General features: G+C 44.8%; 2 protein-coding genes across 3 annotated transcripts in view; both read right to left on the bottom strand.

Annotated features, from left to right (window-relative positions):
- The window catches only part of srp68 (signal recognition particle 68), a 34658-nt gene extending 28469 nt beyond the window's left edge, over positions 1–6189 (bottom strand). For both annotated transcript variants that reach the window (XM_063196268.1, XM_063196271.1), the window contains exons 1-5: positions 6061–6189; positions 5500–5566; positions 5231–5344; positions 1664–1859; positions 921–1003 (exon numbers count right to left, since the gene is read on the bottom strand). In XM_063196268.1, coding sequence (XP_063052338.1) covers positions 921–1003; positions 1664–1859; positions 5231–5344; positions 5500–5566; positions 6061–6145 — 545 coding nt within the window. In that variant the 5' untranslated portion in view covers positions 6146–6189. The remainder of the gene's footprint in view (positions 1–920; positions 1004–1663; positions 1860–5230; positions 5345–5499; positions 5567–6060) is intronic.
- Positions 6190–7984: 1795 nt separating this feature from the next.
- Positions 7985–13620, bottom strand: polg2 (polymerase (DNA directed), gamma 2, accessory subunit). Its single transcript, XM_063196243.1, has 8 exons — positions 12661–13620; positions 12420–12537; positions 12182–12287; positions 11770–11955; positions 9612–9752; positions 9354–9434; positions 8975–9072; positions 7985–8352 (listed from the first exon to the last, which is right to left on the bottom strand). Exons 1-8 carry the CDS (start codon positions 13124–13126, stop codon positions 8193–8195), a joined length of 1356 nt encoding a protein of 451 aa, XP_063052313.1. The 5' UTR covers positions 13127–13620; the 3' UTR covers positions 7985–8192.
- Positions 13621–14143: the final 523 nt, after the last annotated feature.

Raw genomic sequence — 14143 nt, 5'->3', positions numbered from 1 at the left:
AATATGGCATTTGACATTTTGCAAACAAAACTCTTCATATGTACACAGTACATGGCAGAACCCCGAGATTACCGAAACTAACCCATTTTACCGAAAACTAAATGACAAAATTCAAATGTATCAGAGACATTTCAGAAATGGCTCTATCAGTTCAGCAGAGTATGAGACAAATGAAAAGTTTCATCTGCAGGCCCCCTACACCTGGCTGGATACTCATATATATATTCATATTCAGGCCCCCTACACCTGGCTGGATATTCATATCCATATGCAGGCCCCGCCCCCTACACCTGGCTGGATATCAATATTCATATGCAGGCCCCGCCCCCTACACCTGGCTGGATATTCATATGCAGGCCCCGCCCCCTACACCTGGCTGGATATCAATATTCATCTGAAGGCCCCGCCCCCTACACCTGGCTGGATATTCATATTCACATGCAGGCCCCGCCCCCTACACCTGGCTGGATATCAATATTCATATGCAGGCCCCGCCCCCTACACCTGGCTGGATATCAATATTCATATGCAGGCCCCGCCCCCTACACCTGGCTGGATACTCATATGCAGGCCCCGCCCCCTACACCTGGCTGGATATTCATATGCAGGCCCCGCCCCCTACACCTGGCTGGATATTCATATTCACATGCAGGCCCCGCCCCCTACACCTGGCTGGATATTCATATGCAGGCCCCGCCCCCTACACCTGGCTGGATATTCATCATATGCAGGCCCCGCCCCCTACACCTGGCTGGATATTCATATTCATATGCAGGCCCCGCCCCCTACACCTGGTGGCATATACATATGCAGGCCCCGCCCCCGACGCCTGGATGGATATTCATATTCAGGCCACCTGCTCCTCATGGCAATGCATTACGTCATCATCACGTTGGGTCAACTGTTCCCGCTGGACTCACTTGCACTTGTTGAAGGCCTCCATCGCCGACTTCCACTCCTGAAGCTCAAACTGGACCATTCCTGTCAGGTATGCCGTGTAGGCCTTCAAGACAACAGACAAAGACCAGTTCAGAATATTACATGGCCTTCAAGACAACAGACATGCAGATCATTTCAGAATATTACGTGTTACTGAAAGACAACAGACATGCAGACCAGTTCAGAATATTACTTGTTACTGAAAGACAACAGACATGCATATCATTTCAGATGGTCCAGAATGCGGATGCACGTTTGGTATTCAATTAACACAAAAGGACCAATGTAATGTAATCATTTCAGAATATTACTTGTTACTGAAAACACACAATTGCAAGTGACAGGAATCTTTAATGCAAGACACAGCTCATGTGGCGCCATGTCAAGGTCTGTGACTGTATGTGGGGTTTTCTGACAGCAGACCTTGGAAGTGATCACGAGAGCCATCGTTCACTTACTAAAGACTCGCACAAGCATCGGCTGACTCGGGAGAGTGATTTATTAAACTTTTAATCCTACCTGGAGCCCCTTTAACTACCAATTAATTTATGGACATTAGCTGTGATTGTATCGCCTGACGTCTCAGCCCAAAAAGTCTCATTGACCCTTAAGCAAATTGAGTAAGTTGGAATCTTTAATTGACATTGACAACACAGCTGTGCAAAATGAGATGTCCACACGACAAGAGGGGTTCACTGCCAAAGCCTGTAGTGTAGAGCCTCACCTGAGCCTCCAGCTTGGTCTTGGCGTCGACGCGCGGACTCTCGCAGAGGCGTTCCAGGTGTTCGCCGTGCTTGGCGGCCTTGCGGAGCCGGGCCAGCAGGTGGAAGCGTTTGCGCGGCTCCGTGTTGGCCTCCTGTTTCAGCTGCATGGAGTAGCTCCACGCCCGCTCGGCCTCCATTAGCACCAGCAGCAGGTACCTGAGGAGAAGGAGAGGGAATAAAGAGTGCGTTACAATATGCGACCTTGCCTCCTCCACTTGTGCTTGTCTCCCCGCTCCGCCTCCATCAGCACCAGCAGCAGGTACCTTAGGACGGAGGGAGGAGAAGGAGAGTGCGTTACAATATGCGACCTTGGGTGCATCCCAATATGTGACCTTGCCTCCTCCACTTGTGCTCGTCTCCTCGTCCCGCCTCCTGACCACTCCTCCGTAGAGAAAACAATAAAGTTTCCCAGCTGTCAGCCTCGCCACAACAACTTTTGAGGGACTGTTTTTCATTCACCATCCCAAATGCAAATGAGAAAAAGACTTTACAATTGAGCTTTTGCAAGATATTGAAATATAATGCTGTTGTCAGTGATGTCATCATGACGAGAAGCAAGTGGAGGAGGCAAGTGGAGGAGGCAAGGTCACATATTAAAACGCACTCCTTGCCTCCTCCACTTGTGCTTGTCTCCTCGCTCCGCCTCCATCAGCACCAGCAGCAGGTACCTGAGGACGGAGCAGAAGGAATCATGGAGGAAGTATAAGAACTGGAGAGAGTGAATAAGTCCCGCCTCCAGTCATTTCAATGGGAAATGCTAGGCTAGTGAATTCAGCCAAATTTGAACAAATTTTTCAGCTTCAAAGATGGGAGTCGTTTCCGCCAACAGTTTACTCAGCCAATTTCGTGCCACGTTATTGTCTGACTTACGGTTAATCAGAAAGCTATATGGAAGACTGCATTGGATGCATGGAGGTGGCCAACCACAGACCTGTAAAGGACGGAGGAGAAGGAATAGGTGCGATCGAGATACCGCAACGGCTACATCCGCATTTAGACAGCAATGCATTCTGGCTCAAAAAGTTGCATGACTGTTAGATATCGTCAAACTTCAAAATTTCGGTGATGTTGCGTCAATGAGGTGACATGTCACATGGTGTCAAACTATCGCGGGATGAATGCGACTGCAGTCAGATCTTGCAACCTCTGCAGTTGCTTATCCTCTTCCACGCTCGCCTGCAGATCGCCTCCAAGGTCACGCGCCCATGAACTGGTTGGTCAACAACTCACTCATGTGTGTATGTGAGTCTTGTCTCACACCCATACACAAGTTTGTGCAGGTCCCCACTTCAGCTCCGCCTCACTGCCTGTCCCCCCACATGGCGTGTTCGTAGAGCAAACTGGTGCGAGCTCATCGTCTCGTTCATATTTGTGGCCGACTTTGAATGCGCCGTTTTAATACAACCCACATTGTGACAACAAATTCTCGCTCACGTGCTTTGTCTACATCGATCGACAAAAATCTAAGTCGTATGAGCTCAATATTAGGGCATTTCCCAAAGTCTAGTGTGGATCCTTCGAAGTGTATCGGCCTTTGTAATCACGCCCAGTGATTGGACACTCTTTGGTTAACTCTGCGCAGTATCCAATCACTGGGTGTGACTAATTAGGCTGACACACTTCCAAGGCTCATACACTGACTTGACATTGGGAAATGGTGCCAGTCAGTAGCCCCACACGACTTTGTTGTTGTCGACCAACATTGACAAAGTTATTAAATACAGCGCGGTTAAAGTCGGCCACAAATATGAACGAGACGATGAGCTTGCACCAGTTTGCTCTACTAACACACCACGTGTGAGGTGTGGGGGGACAGGTGGGGAGGAGGAGCTGAAATGCAGGAGTTGCAAGGTCTGTCTGCTGTCGCATTCATATATTCAATAGTTTGACACCATGTGACATGTCACCTCGTTGACACACAACATTTCTGAAATTTAGTAAGTTGGACAGGAAATCAAACCATCATGCAGCATTTTGAGCCAGAATGCAATGCTGTCTACAGGCGGGGGGGCAAGTGCTTGAGGGGGAGGCGGGGGGAATGTGGAACATCCGTCTGCCTTGGGCTAAATATTACATCAGGGGATTATCGTCACATGTTACCGATCGTCAAGCATTTGTAGATGATAGTGTCAACATGGACATTGTGACAAAAGGTTCTCTCATAAAAAGGTACAAAATGCCCCCCAGAGGTAAACACACACACACACACTTGGTAGTCTTGTTCATCATTGCTTCAGTCACCAGGTACCTAACTAAGGCTTATATGCGATAGAAAACAAACAGCCCGAAATAAGATCCCCCTCCCTTCCTAAGTTTACTATGTATGCCAGTGCGTACTAGAGGTCCACACACATACATTTATGTCAAGGTGATTGGCCTCATCCATTACGAAGTACATGCATTATAGAGTGACACACGAGAGACAGCATTGTAAATGTTACTTTATACGAAGTACTGTAACTTTCACCCGCTCTGCTTCGACAGGGGCACAGTGCAATGCATTACATTGTGTTCTGCCCCCAGTTTTAAACTGACATGGAGAGAATAATCTGTCATGAAAAGTGAAGCCAAAGTTGATTGTTTGTTTGTGTTTTGCCGGTATGTCGGTGTGTTTAATGCAGAGTGACATGTTTGTGCTCTTATTTTGACGTGGAGTCCTGATTGCGTGTGCCTGTTTCTATGGCAGCGGTAGTAAACTCTTGCTGATGAATGAAAATAAGTCAAATTGAAGAAGCAACACGTAATGAATTGTTGAAGATAATTACACGTTGTACCGGAGTACTAATGTCCTCTCTAAGGCAGCAATGTCTTTTTACACGTTGTTTCCGACAAAATAAATGCCAAGTTTTGGAAGAACACGAGTTTAGCTGCCTGTCAAAATCTGTATATACGCACCACTGCTAAACACTCAGATAAGGACAGAACAAATTGCATTGCATTTGGCAGACACTTTATAACCAGAGTGACAATGGAGGACATAATCAAAGCCTACTACAATACTTGCAGCATGGTCCTGAATGTGGCGGCACGTTTGGTATTCAATCAATCAACCCAAAAGGACCCATGATGTTACTCCTCTATTCATTGAGTTGCACTGGCTACCGATCGCCGTCCGAATCAAGCACAAGGCCTTGACATTAATGTAGCGTAATGCAGCAGATACAAACTACCGGTACACAGGAAACAGAACAATGAGTGCAGAATGCCAATGCAGTGCAATGGAGCTTGGAACACACCATACATGAAGAGTTCAGATGCAAAACCCCTTATGTGCCTTTTCAGAAAATAATCTTAATTCATTTTTATGTAATACAAAGCTATCAAAATTTCATATTTTTTATTTTATTTATGTAATATAACTATTAATATGTATTATCAAGTACATGAATGTAAACCAAACCAACAACAGGGTTCTCTAAAAATATAGAAGTGCAGGTCTTCAGAAATGGAGTTAGAGGGTTTTGCATCTGAACTCTTCACATGTCTTCCTGACTATGTTAGCCCATGACATTGACACTCAGCCTTACCTGCTATCAGACAACATCTCCACTGTCACTTTCTTCCCTGTGAACTTGTGTCTGTTGCCCATCCTGAAGCCCAGAGTTTTCCGCAGGCGACGCAGGCGGCGAGAGCAGTATCCCCTGTGGATTGGGAAAAACACAGCTGTCAACGCCACACCACAGCAGAAAGAGCCATGGAGGATTGAAGGTCCTAGCGTATGGTACACCACATCTCGGTAACCTCATGACAAGCAATGTCTCTCATTCTCTCTCATCCACACAGCTTTTCCACTCACCGGTACCGCTGATAGTCGCCATGTCTCAGCCCATGCTGCTGCTGCGAGTCCTTGATGATTTGAAGTACTGTTGTTGAGGGATGCTGTTAAGGACAATACCATCTTGAAAACCCCCAGAGAACATAGCCAACAGTAACTGGTCGCCAACATCACCTTAATCAGTATATCACATCTACTAACAACTGGTAGATACAGTTCAATGTCTCGACTACATTCATCAAAGCAACACTGTGACTGGGTGTGATTTTGACCCAAGCAGCTGTGCTTTAAGAGGTTAGGGATTTAGCAATGCTACATAAAAGTGCATCTTCTCAATATGGACTTCAATGTCCAGATGACGGGCTGCAAAATAATTGTAAGCAATTCGACAATATTTTATCAGCTTCTAGTGATTAAGTGAAGTGACACGTAGGCTTAAGACATAGCAACCCACCACTTAGCTAGTGGGGCTTTGCAACACCGGCTAACTTGCTATGAACCAACAAATGACTAATCTTACAATTTACGCTAATTAATACAGTGCATTGAAACTCCTTTAAGGCACGCGATTCAGAAGGATACTTTCCAATCCAATGGTGTTCTCCACGTTCTCCTTATTTTCATCCATCCTCGATGTTTTATTCGCATTTTGCTTGTCTGCGGCCATTTTCGTGCTAACACGTCTTGAGAGACCGTAGTGGTAGTGACCCGGAAGTATATCTAAGGTCAGAGTCGAATCTGGACATGGGCAAGCCCAAACAGCTGACCAGTCAATTCACTGACTTTGAAGTGATAAAATACATTTATAGTTTCAGGAATGGCTTTCAGGTTCAAAAGTTATTTTTCAGAAATGTCAAACAAGCCTTTGTCTTATAAACTGTCTCTGGCATCATCCAATACACTCTCTGTAGGCCAACCGTATCTCACTAATTTCGTGAAGTATTCACGAAAAAAATATATTCATTTTCGTGGTGCATTCACGTTATTGCCCACCTTTCGTAAAGTCTTCACGAAAGTAATAGATTAATTTTCACGCTGCCTATTCACTTGAATTCACCTTTGGCTAAGGCCCGCCCTAAAGTGCTTTTTGACCAATCACAGCGCAGCAAAAGGACGACCTCGGACAAACCTCGGACAGTTTTGACAGCGCTCCATTGAACTCAATGCTGAAATCGCATGTTTTCAAGTAGTTAGCGAGATACGGTCGTATTATGATTGGAAATTGTGCCTGGGGTATTTGTGACAAATGTGCAAGTTGCCCCGCGATGTAACAGGTGGTAATCACTTTCCTCTTTACCTAAAACCGGACTAATATTACTAGCAGCTGGATAGTCTGCCTTGAAGGGTCTCGGCAGCCTCACACTCAACTAGAAAGCACACGGATCAAAAACATACTTTGTGTGCTCCGATCATGACACCATCTCATTCATGTCCCTTTTCAGTAAGGTTGTAAGCAAACCACGAACCTGTTTCAGAGTAGGATTTTGGATTTCTGACCTAATTAATGAAGAAACACCGCTAGCAAAGTTAACTATCGGTCACGGCAGGAGTGTTTTGACTAGCAGCTGATGGACGTGACTTTGTTAAGCTACTGAAGATATAAACGCCAAACGTTAATGTTACACATTGCTGTGGTAGCTTTGAAGATGACTACAGTCATTAAGTTGTGTGATTTCGTTTTCGTCTAGCAAGTTTGCGTCAGGGCTCAAAAGATATGCGACCTCAGCTTACCATGGTGCTGGTTACAATGCCTATCGATACCCATAGAAGAGCCCATAACAGCTGTGATGCATCGCATGACCGTTCAGAAAATAAATACTTATATTCACAATACTATGAATGCGTTTTTTATTTATTATGAGTGAATAACTGCTGCGATTTGCAGTCACTGCATAAATCACGTTGATATCTCAGCATTGAAAGTTTATCTGTCCGACCTAGCAACTGTAACTAAAGAGGGCAGGGCTTAGCCAAAGGCGAATTGCCCGACTGTTGCCTAGCGACCCACTAGTTTGATGCCCTTTCGGTAGCCATTAGGCAAGCAATTTAGGGTTAGGTTTAGGGTCAAGGTTAGGGTTAGGTTTAGGGTTAAGTAGGGTTAAGGTTAGGGTTAGGTTTAGGGGACATAAGGCGTAAGTACCGAAAGGGCGTCGAATTAGTGAGTCCCAAGTGTATCAGCAGTGTTCTGTCAGCACCCCCTCCCCACCCCGGCAGACGTTTGGATAACCATAGCAGCAGTGGGGCAATTCAAGTGAATAGGCAGCGTGAAAATTAATCTATTATTTTCGTGAAGACTTTACGAAAGGCGGGCAATAACGTGAAAGCACCACGAAAATTAATATATTATTTTCGTGAAGACTTTACGAAAGGCGTGAGATAGGGCTACTCTGTAGGAATACAGTGCATACATGTTTATGTAAGGCATAGGCCTACATTATTTATTTATTAGCAAATACGTCCAAGAACAACTGACAGCATAAAAACACACCACATCGACACAGCCAAATATGTACAAGTTTAAATGTTTAATACTCTCTCTGTGTGTATACAAAAATATAGAACGAGGCACAGGCCTATTGCAAGACATATCACTGTACTCTGGACCTGAATTCTGTCATGAGTGAAGTTATAAACAATACCGTAACAGGCAACATAATACTACATTGGGGACGAAATGTTGGCACAGTGAAGAAAAGTCATATAAAGTTCCCATGTTATACATTTGCACTGATGTATTTGTGGAGGTATTTCTTGACTTCTGAGATGTGCATGGTCTCTCTGATGGTGGTGTCACGGCTGCGTACGAGCAGCAGGCCGTTCTCCAGCGTGCCCTCGCTGATCATGATGGAGAAGAGGACACCCATCTCGTCGTACCTACCCACACAGGACATCCAACCAAACAGAGACAGACCAGAGAGAAGACACACAAAGGGGATAATGTTAGGGCTGCACAATTAATCGAAAAATAATCAAAATCGTGATAAAATAGTGAAATCGAACTCATGATTTTAATCGTGATTTAATCGTGGCAATAGTGACCTACTTTTGAGAGCGTCCTTGAAGCCAGAACATACTGACAGGCTGGTGTTTCTGGCCAGAAAATCTGTCCACTTAAGTTTCATGCTATTGCCTTTACATAATTATTACAATTAATTTTATTTTGCTCATCCCGTATGTAATTCATTCTTGGTTATATTTCATCTTGTTATAATTTTCAAAAAAATCTGCAAAAATCAATAATCGTGATTAATAATCGGGATTATGATTTTGACCAAAGTAATCGTGATTATGATTTTTTCCATAATCGTGCAGCCCTAGATAATGTAGCGTTTAAAATAGAGTAGGGCAGTCGACATTCCCCTTACCAGTAAAATAAATAAAGTAATTAATTAAACACATTTTAATCTTTTATGTGGATTGCTTTGTATGCACTGAAAAAAGTTAAATAAAGAGACATTGACCAAAAAAAAGAAGATAGAAAAAGAAGCATAGTTACTTGGAGTGCAACTGCTCCAGCGACTGGGGCGTCTCAAGGTAGCCTGGCCACACAGAGATGTTTCCCTCAAGCAGCTCTGTCAGCAAACCCTCACAAACCTATAAATTAACATATTGTACAATTGTAACATTTTATGATGCACAATTGTAACATTGAAGTTGAATCCCTTGCTGGACTTCAACAGCGATACCCTATGCACATTACATATAAGACTGAAGCAACAGAAATGCAACAGGAACAACATGTAACATGAAAAGCAAACGACATGCATGCAAGGGAGCAAATGTGTAGATCAAATTGTTCTCTATGGAGGCACAGCAAGAGGGGGCATTGGGCAAGGTTATCAAGATGGGGCTGAGGGAGTGCTACAACATCATACCTGTCTTAATTCAACTGTAGCTCCTCTGCCCATGTCAAGGGCAACTTTAACTGGAGCGAGAGTGGGGTGCAGTTTCAGCACCTGTGAATGAAGTACAAACAGACTTTTAAGATCCAACACATGCTCATAATAGAAAACAAACAAAGCAAAACTAACTAAATAAATAAATAATAAGAGGCAACTGAACAGCGGCAGTGTACACACACACACACACACACACACACACACACACACACACACACACACACACACACACACCTTTCTTTGGTGAGTCCGTTGCTTGCTGAGCGGTTTCTTCTCCAGCTGCAGGGCGTTGAAGAGGTAGGCCAGCAGGCCCCAGTCCACATTCCCACGGAGAGCGATCACGTGAGGCACAACCAACTTCCTCCCATCTTTGCACTGCAGGAACAAATGACACAAATGTTACAACACTATGACAACACTGTCTAGTCACAAAAAGAGTGAAAATGGCTTTGCATGCATTAAGTCACTGACTACGATCGAAATGTACTGTACAAAATCACAAAATTCATCAGCTGAACAGGAGCAGTAATAAAATAGGGCAGCTATGACCTAATGGAATCCGAAAATTGTTCAAATCACACCCTAATCAATAGGCCATGGCTTAAAATTCCCCAAAGCAATAGCCTTATAAACCTGCCTAAATGTGAGACTGGATGTGTAATTTAGTCTGGCCTCGATGAACGATACATCCGAAGATTGTTGATGAGAACAACCCGTTATTTTTCAAACCGTGCCTGTGCCTATAGGCCGGCGCTCTGACCAATCAGCGATCTCTCTCGTTGTTGTGCTTTCCCAATGTTGCGAGCTTCGTCGTCACTCCCTGAAAACCCTGAATTGATTCAAAACAAATCTCTGCGTTGTGACTGGTTTGCCGGATTCAGGGCAATGTGTTCAAAATGTTCGACCGATCCGAGGCCAGATCCACTAGCAGCCAAAAAATGTCGATGACCAGCGGGTGGTGCTGGTTTTCTAGGCTACCAAAGCAAGGTACCCAAACCCCACATCGCCTCATGGACCACAGCCAATACCTTGCATCTTAATAACAAGGTGTGGTGGATGCCAACAAGTAGAGCTTAGCAATTCAATGTCAGTAAACCCCCCTGGTGAAAACACATATAAGAGGTGATGGTGATGAGCGATCGGCCTAGACCGTGCGTGCGTGCGTGCGTGCGTGCGTGCGTGCGTGCGTGTGTGTGTGTGTGGATAGACACGTTGACGTGTGTAACCCCTTGGACTACTGATACTCCTGGACACTTTGATGGTAACTTTGTCTTGGCCACCCAGCACAGGTGACACTATGTACACTTTATTTTTGGTGTGTGTGTGTGTGTGTGTGTGTGTGTGTGTGTGTGTGTGTGTGTGTGTGTGTGTGTGTGTGTGTGTGTGTAGTGACACAGGGGGCGACACCCCCCCCCCCATCCTTTTTCCAAGGAATACTATGGACATTGTACTAGGCAGAGAGACTATGGACACTCCTGGACACTTTATGAACACTTTGTCTTGGCTTCTATGTGCCACTTGGCTAAGGCACATGTTAACACTGTGGACTTTTACACTTTATATTTGGTGTGTGTGTGTGTGTGTGTGTGTGTGTGTGTGTGTGTGTGTGTGTGTGTGTGTGTGTGTGTGTGTGTGTGTGTGTTAGAGAGAGATGCCTTGGCAAAATGTATGCAACAGTAAGCTATATATGATTATTTTATGTGTAAATATGTGTGTTATGTCTTGTGGGGAATGTCTTTATTTATGTGTATATGCTACTTGACACCTTAATTTCCCCCAGGGATCAATAAACGATACTCTACTCTACTCTACTCTACTCTAGACCTTTAGCTCTGTGCTCTCGTACTTGTACTCTAAGGGCTTTCGCACACCGGCTCCGACAAAGTGCTGAGCACTGCTGGGCAAAAGTTTGATTTCATTGTTTTCAATAGAACAACAAACACTGGCGCCGATGTCCGCGGACATTCACCGATGTCGGATAGCAATTAGAGACGAGTTCTATTTTGTCGGCGCCGCCCATTGACTATCAATGCAATGTTCGTGTGAAATTTGGTTTGGGGGTCCGAATTGTGTCGGAAGCAAAGTGCGCCGCAGTGCTGTCGGAGCCTATGTGCGGCCGACCTAATGCGAAAGGGTTGCCGTGATTGGGAGGTGCTGAGTTTAAGCCCAAGTGCAAGAAGAGCTCAGTCACATAGGCTTGGGTGAAAGTGTGAACTGAAGTAAATGTAATGTAGTGCAGTGTTGGTACCTCTGTGTTACTAACACACCTTCAGAGGGGAAGATGCCTCACACTCGTGTCCATCATGCTGAATTTTATTTACATAAACAACATTTCGGCCAGTGTGGTCTTTCTCAAGTTCTCTCAAAAACAACCGCTGTGTTAATAACACACCTGCAGCTTGGTTTTGGCATTCCCATGGGCCTTCAGGAGCTCGGCGTCCCCCATGCTCCACAGGCTCTCCAGGGCCTCGTCTCCCCAGGGGAACCTGTAGGTCAAGCGCACCCCTCGAGACGCGCCACGCAGCAACTCTCCTTCCTCCACATCACTGGAGCTGAAGTCAGACGGGCTCAAGGCAAACTGAGACACAACAGGTTCAGCATTAGTATATTAAAAAAAAGACAATAAACAGTCAGGATAAAACATTTACAAAGTACAGAACAATTTGAACACCTTAATATTGACAACTGCATATTTTTATGCAGCTTAGATCATCCTGATTTGAAAACGGAATGCTGACTATTTAGTCTCTGAGGGACATGCAAAAGAGAGGGGAGGAACTGCCAATTCAGATGTATAAATGTACCTTCCGCCACCATTTTAAGCGTTGTCGTGTCCAGTGGTCTAGCCACTGGGATGAGGTGCGCGGGGAGCAGAACCACACCAGAGAGGCTTCTGTCCACTCCAAGGTACTACATAGAAACAAAGGGGGAGAGAAGTGAGGAGAAAAAATCGGCAAGTGGACAATTAAAAGACATTTTGAACTGTGTACCAGTGAAGTTGTAAATATACAGTAAAGTGGGAAAATGTGAGTGAGCCCTTACCGGCCAATGCCAGATGTGCTCGAGTCAGAGATGTGGTAGCAGGTGCCAGCCTCCGCGATGCCGAAGGGGAGCTTCCTGCCCACCAGATCCAGAGAGGGCAGACACTGCACTAGAGCCCCTAGGAACAGGGACCAACACCACCAGCATCAGTACACCCAAAACCAACTCTAAACCCAAAGCAGAAACTATGTATCTGTGTCATGACAGCATAAATTATATATCTGTGTCATAACATAAGCACCTTGAAGCAGGTTTGTGCGGACTGAAGAACTGTGTTGAACAAGCTGCTGTAGACTGGCAAGTATTTCAGCTTTACTCAGATCCGCATTGACTAATTGTTCAATGGCACTGGCATCCACCAACTTCAGACCCTCGTCACTTGGACCATGGTGTAAAGAGTTTATACCAAACACTTGCGCTTTTGACCGGTTGACAGAAGTCCACCATTGCTCTAAAATGTTCTTTTTGAGTTCTTCACCTAGGGGCCCATAGACGCACGACCTCCCATGTCTGATTGCTTGGCTATTATCCTCGCCTGGTGCTATGAAGGAGCGGTCCGCACTCAGCTTCAACAGCGTGGTGGTGAGGTCTGACGATGCGGTCCCTTGAGCACAGAATGGTCTGCTCAGCTGTACCATCCATCGGGTTATGTGCTTGCCGTGTATTTGTATAACACGTCTTCTGACACAGTAGGTGAACATCGTCATGTAAACATTGCTACTCAACTCCAATGAAGACAACCTGCAATGTCACCTGTCCATGCCCTGCTTCGGGTGTCTTTCTGTCGTGGATCCTCTGATATTGCACAATATTGTCAAGCCCTCTCCTGACAACTAATACATACTTTTAATCACGGCCGTGTGTTGAGCGTTCTCTTAGATCTAACAGTCTCAAAATCAGAGCAATGTTCAAGAAGACAGCTATCGTGGAACGTGCACACAACACAAGGACGGACAGTTTGCTGAAACACATTTTGAATGTAGTTCCGGGTGAAAGCGTTTCTGGTTAAAACAAAAAATTCACAATGATATTTTGCACTTAAAGATGTAACAGCCTTCAAATAGTTCCAGGGCTATGTCAAACTGTGTGTAAATGTAACAAAAACACGCAAATATGGTCTAAAATCGCAAGTTCAACGACCCATGCGCTAGGATCGTAGTCCATCGATGTATAGCGGCCGGAGGGGCCAAGTGCAACACGAACAAAAGTTCCCAGTTTCACTTCTGTATGTCAAAGTTACGAACAGCCCCATAAACTTTGTTACAGCACAATAAAGCAGGACATCTCGTGGGAGTAAAAATGAACGTATTCCATTGTGTCTCAACTCAACCTTTATATCCAAACAAAATAACAAATATGGGCGTGTATTTGACTGATATTAATTATGGATAACTTTAGGTAGACCTAGTGTTTATGACGTAGTTTTTTTTTTAACTACATATCTTGTGAGGCATATTTTTGGATAAAACATCGCCAATGGTTTTAAGTCGACAGTCTTTTCCGCCAACCACAACCACATCGATTTGATCCTACGGGTTCATCTAAACGCTATTGTGACGTCAGACGCGCGTGTCCCTTGACAGCTGCAAAGTGCAGGGATGCTTTGACTGACAGGTTGGAAGACTTGTAAGCCGCCTGCTCTTTCCTGTTCTCTGCAAGTCGACTGACTATTCAGAGAGGAAAAATGGACAGCTGTGAGTAATTCTTAAAAAAAAAAAAAAAAA

Source organism: Engraulis encrasicolus, chromosome 1 (genome assembly GCF_034702125.1).
Source record: "Engraulis encrasicolus isolate BLACKSEA-1 chromosome 1, IST_EnEncr_1.0, whole genome shotgun sequence".
In the NCBI taxonomy this organism is placed as follows: Eukaryota; Metazoa; Chordata; class Actinopteri; order Clupeiformes; family Engraulidae; genus Engraulis; species Engraulis encrasicolus.
Note: the sequence above shows the minus strand (reverse complement) of the source record. Positions and strands in the feature narration are given on the sequence as shown.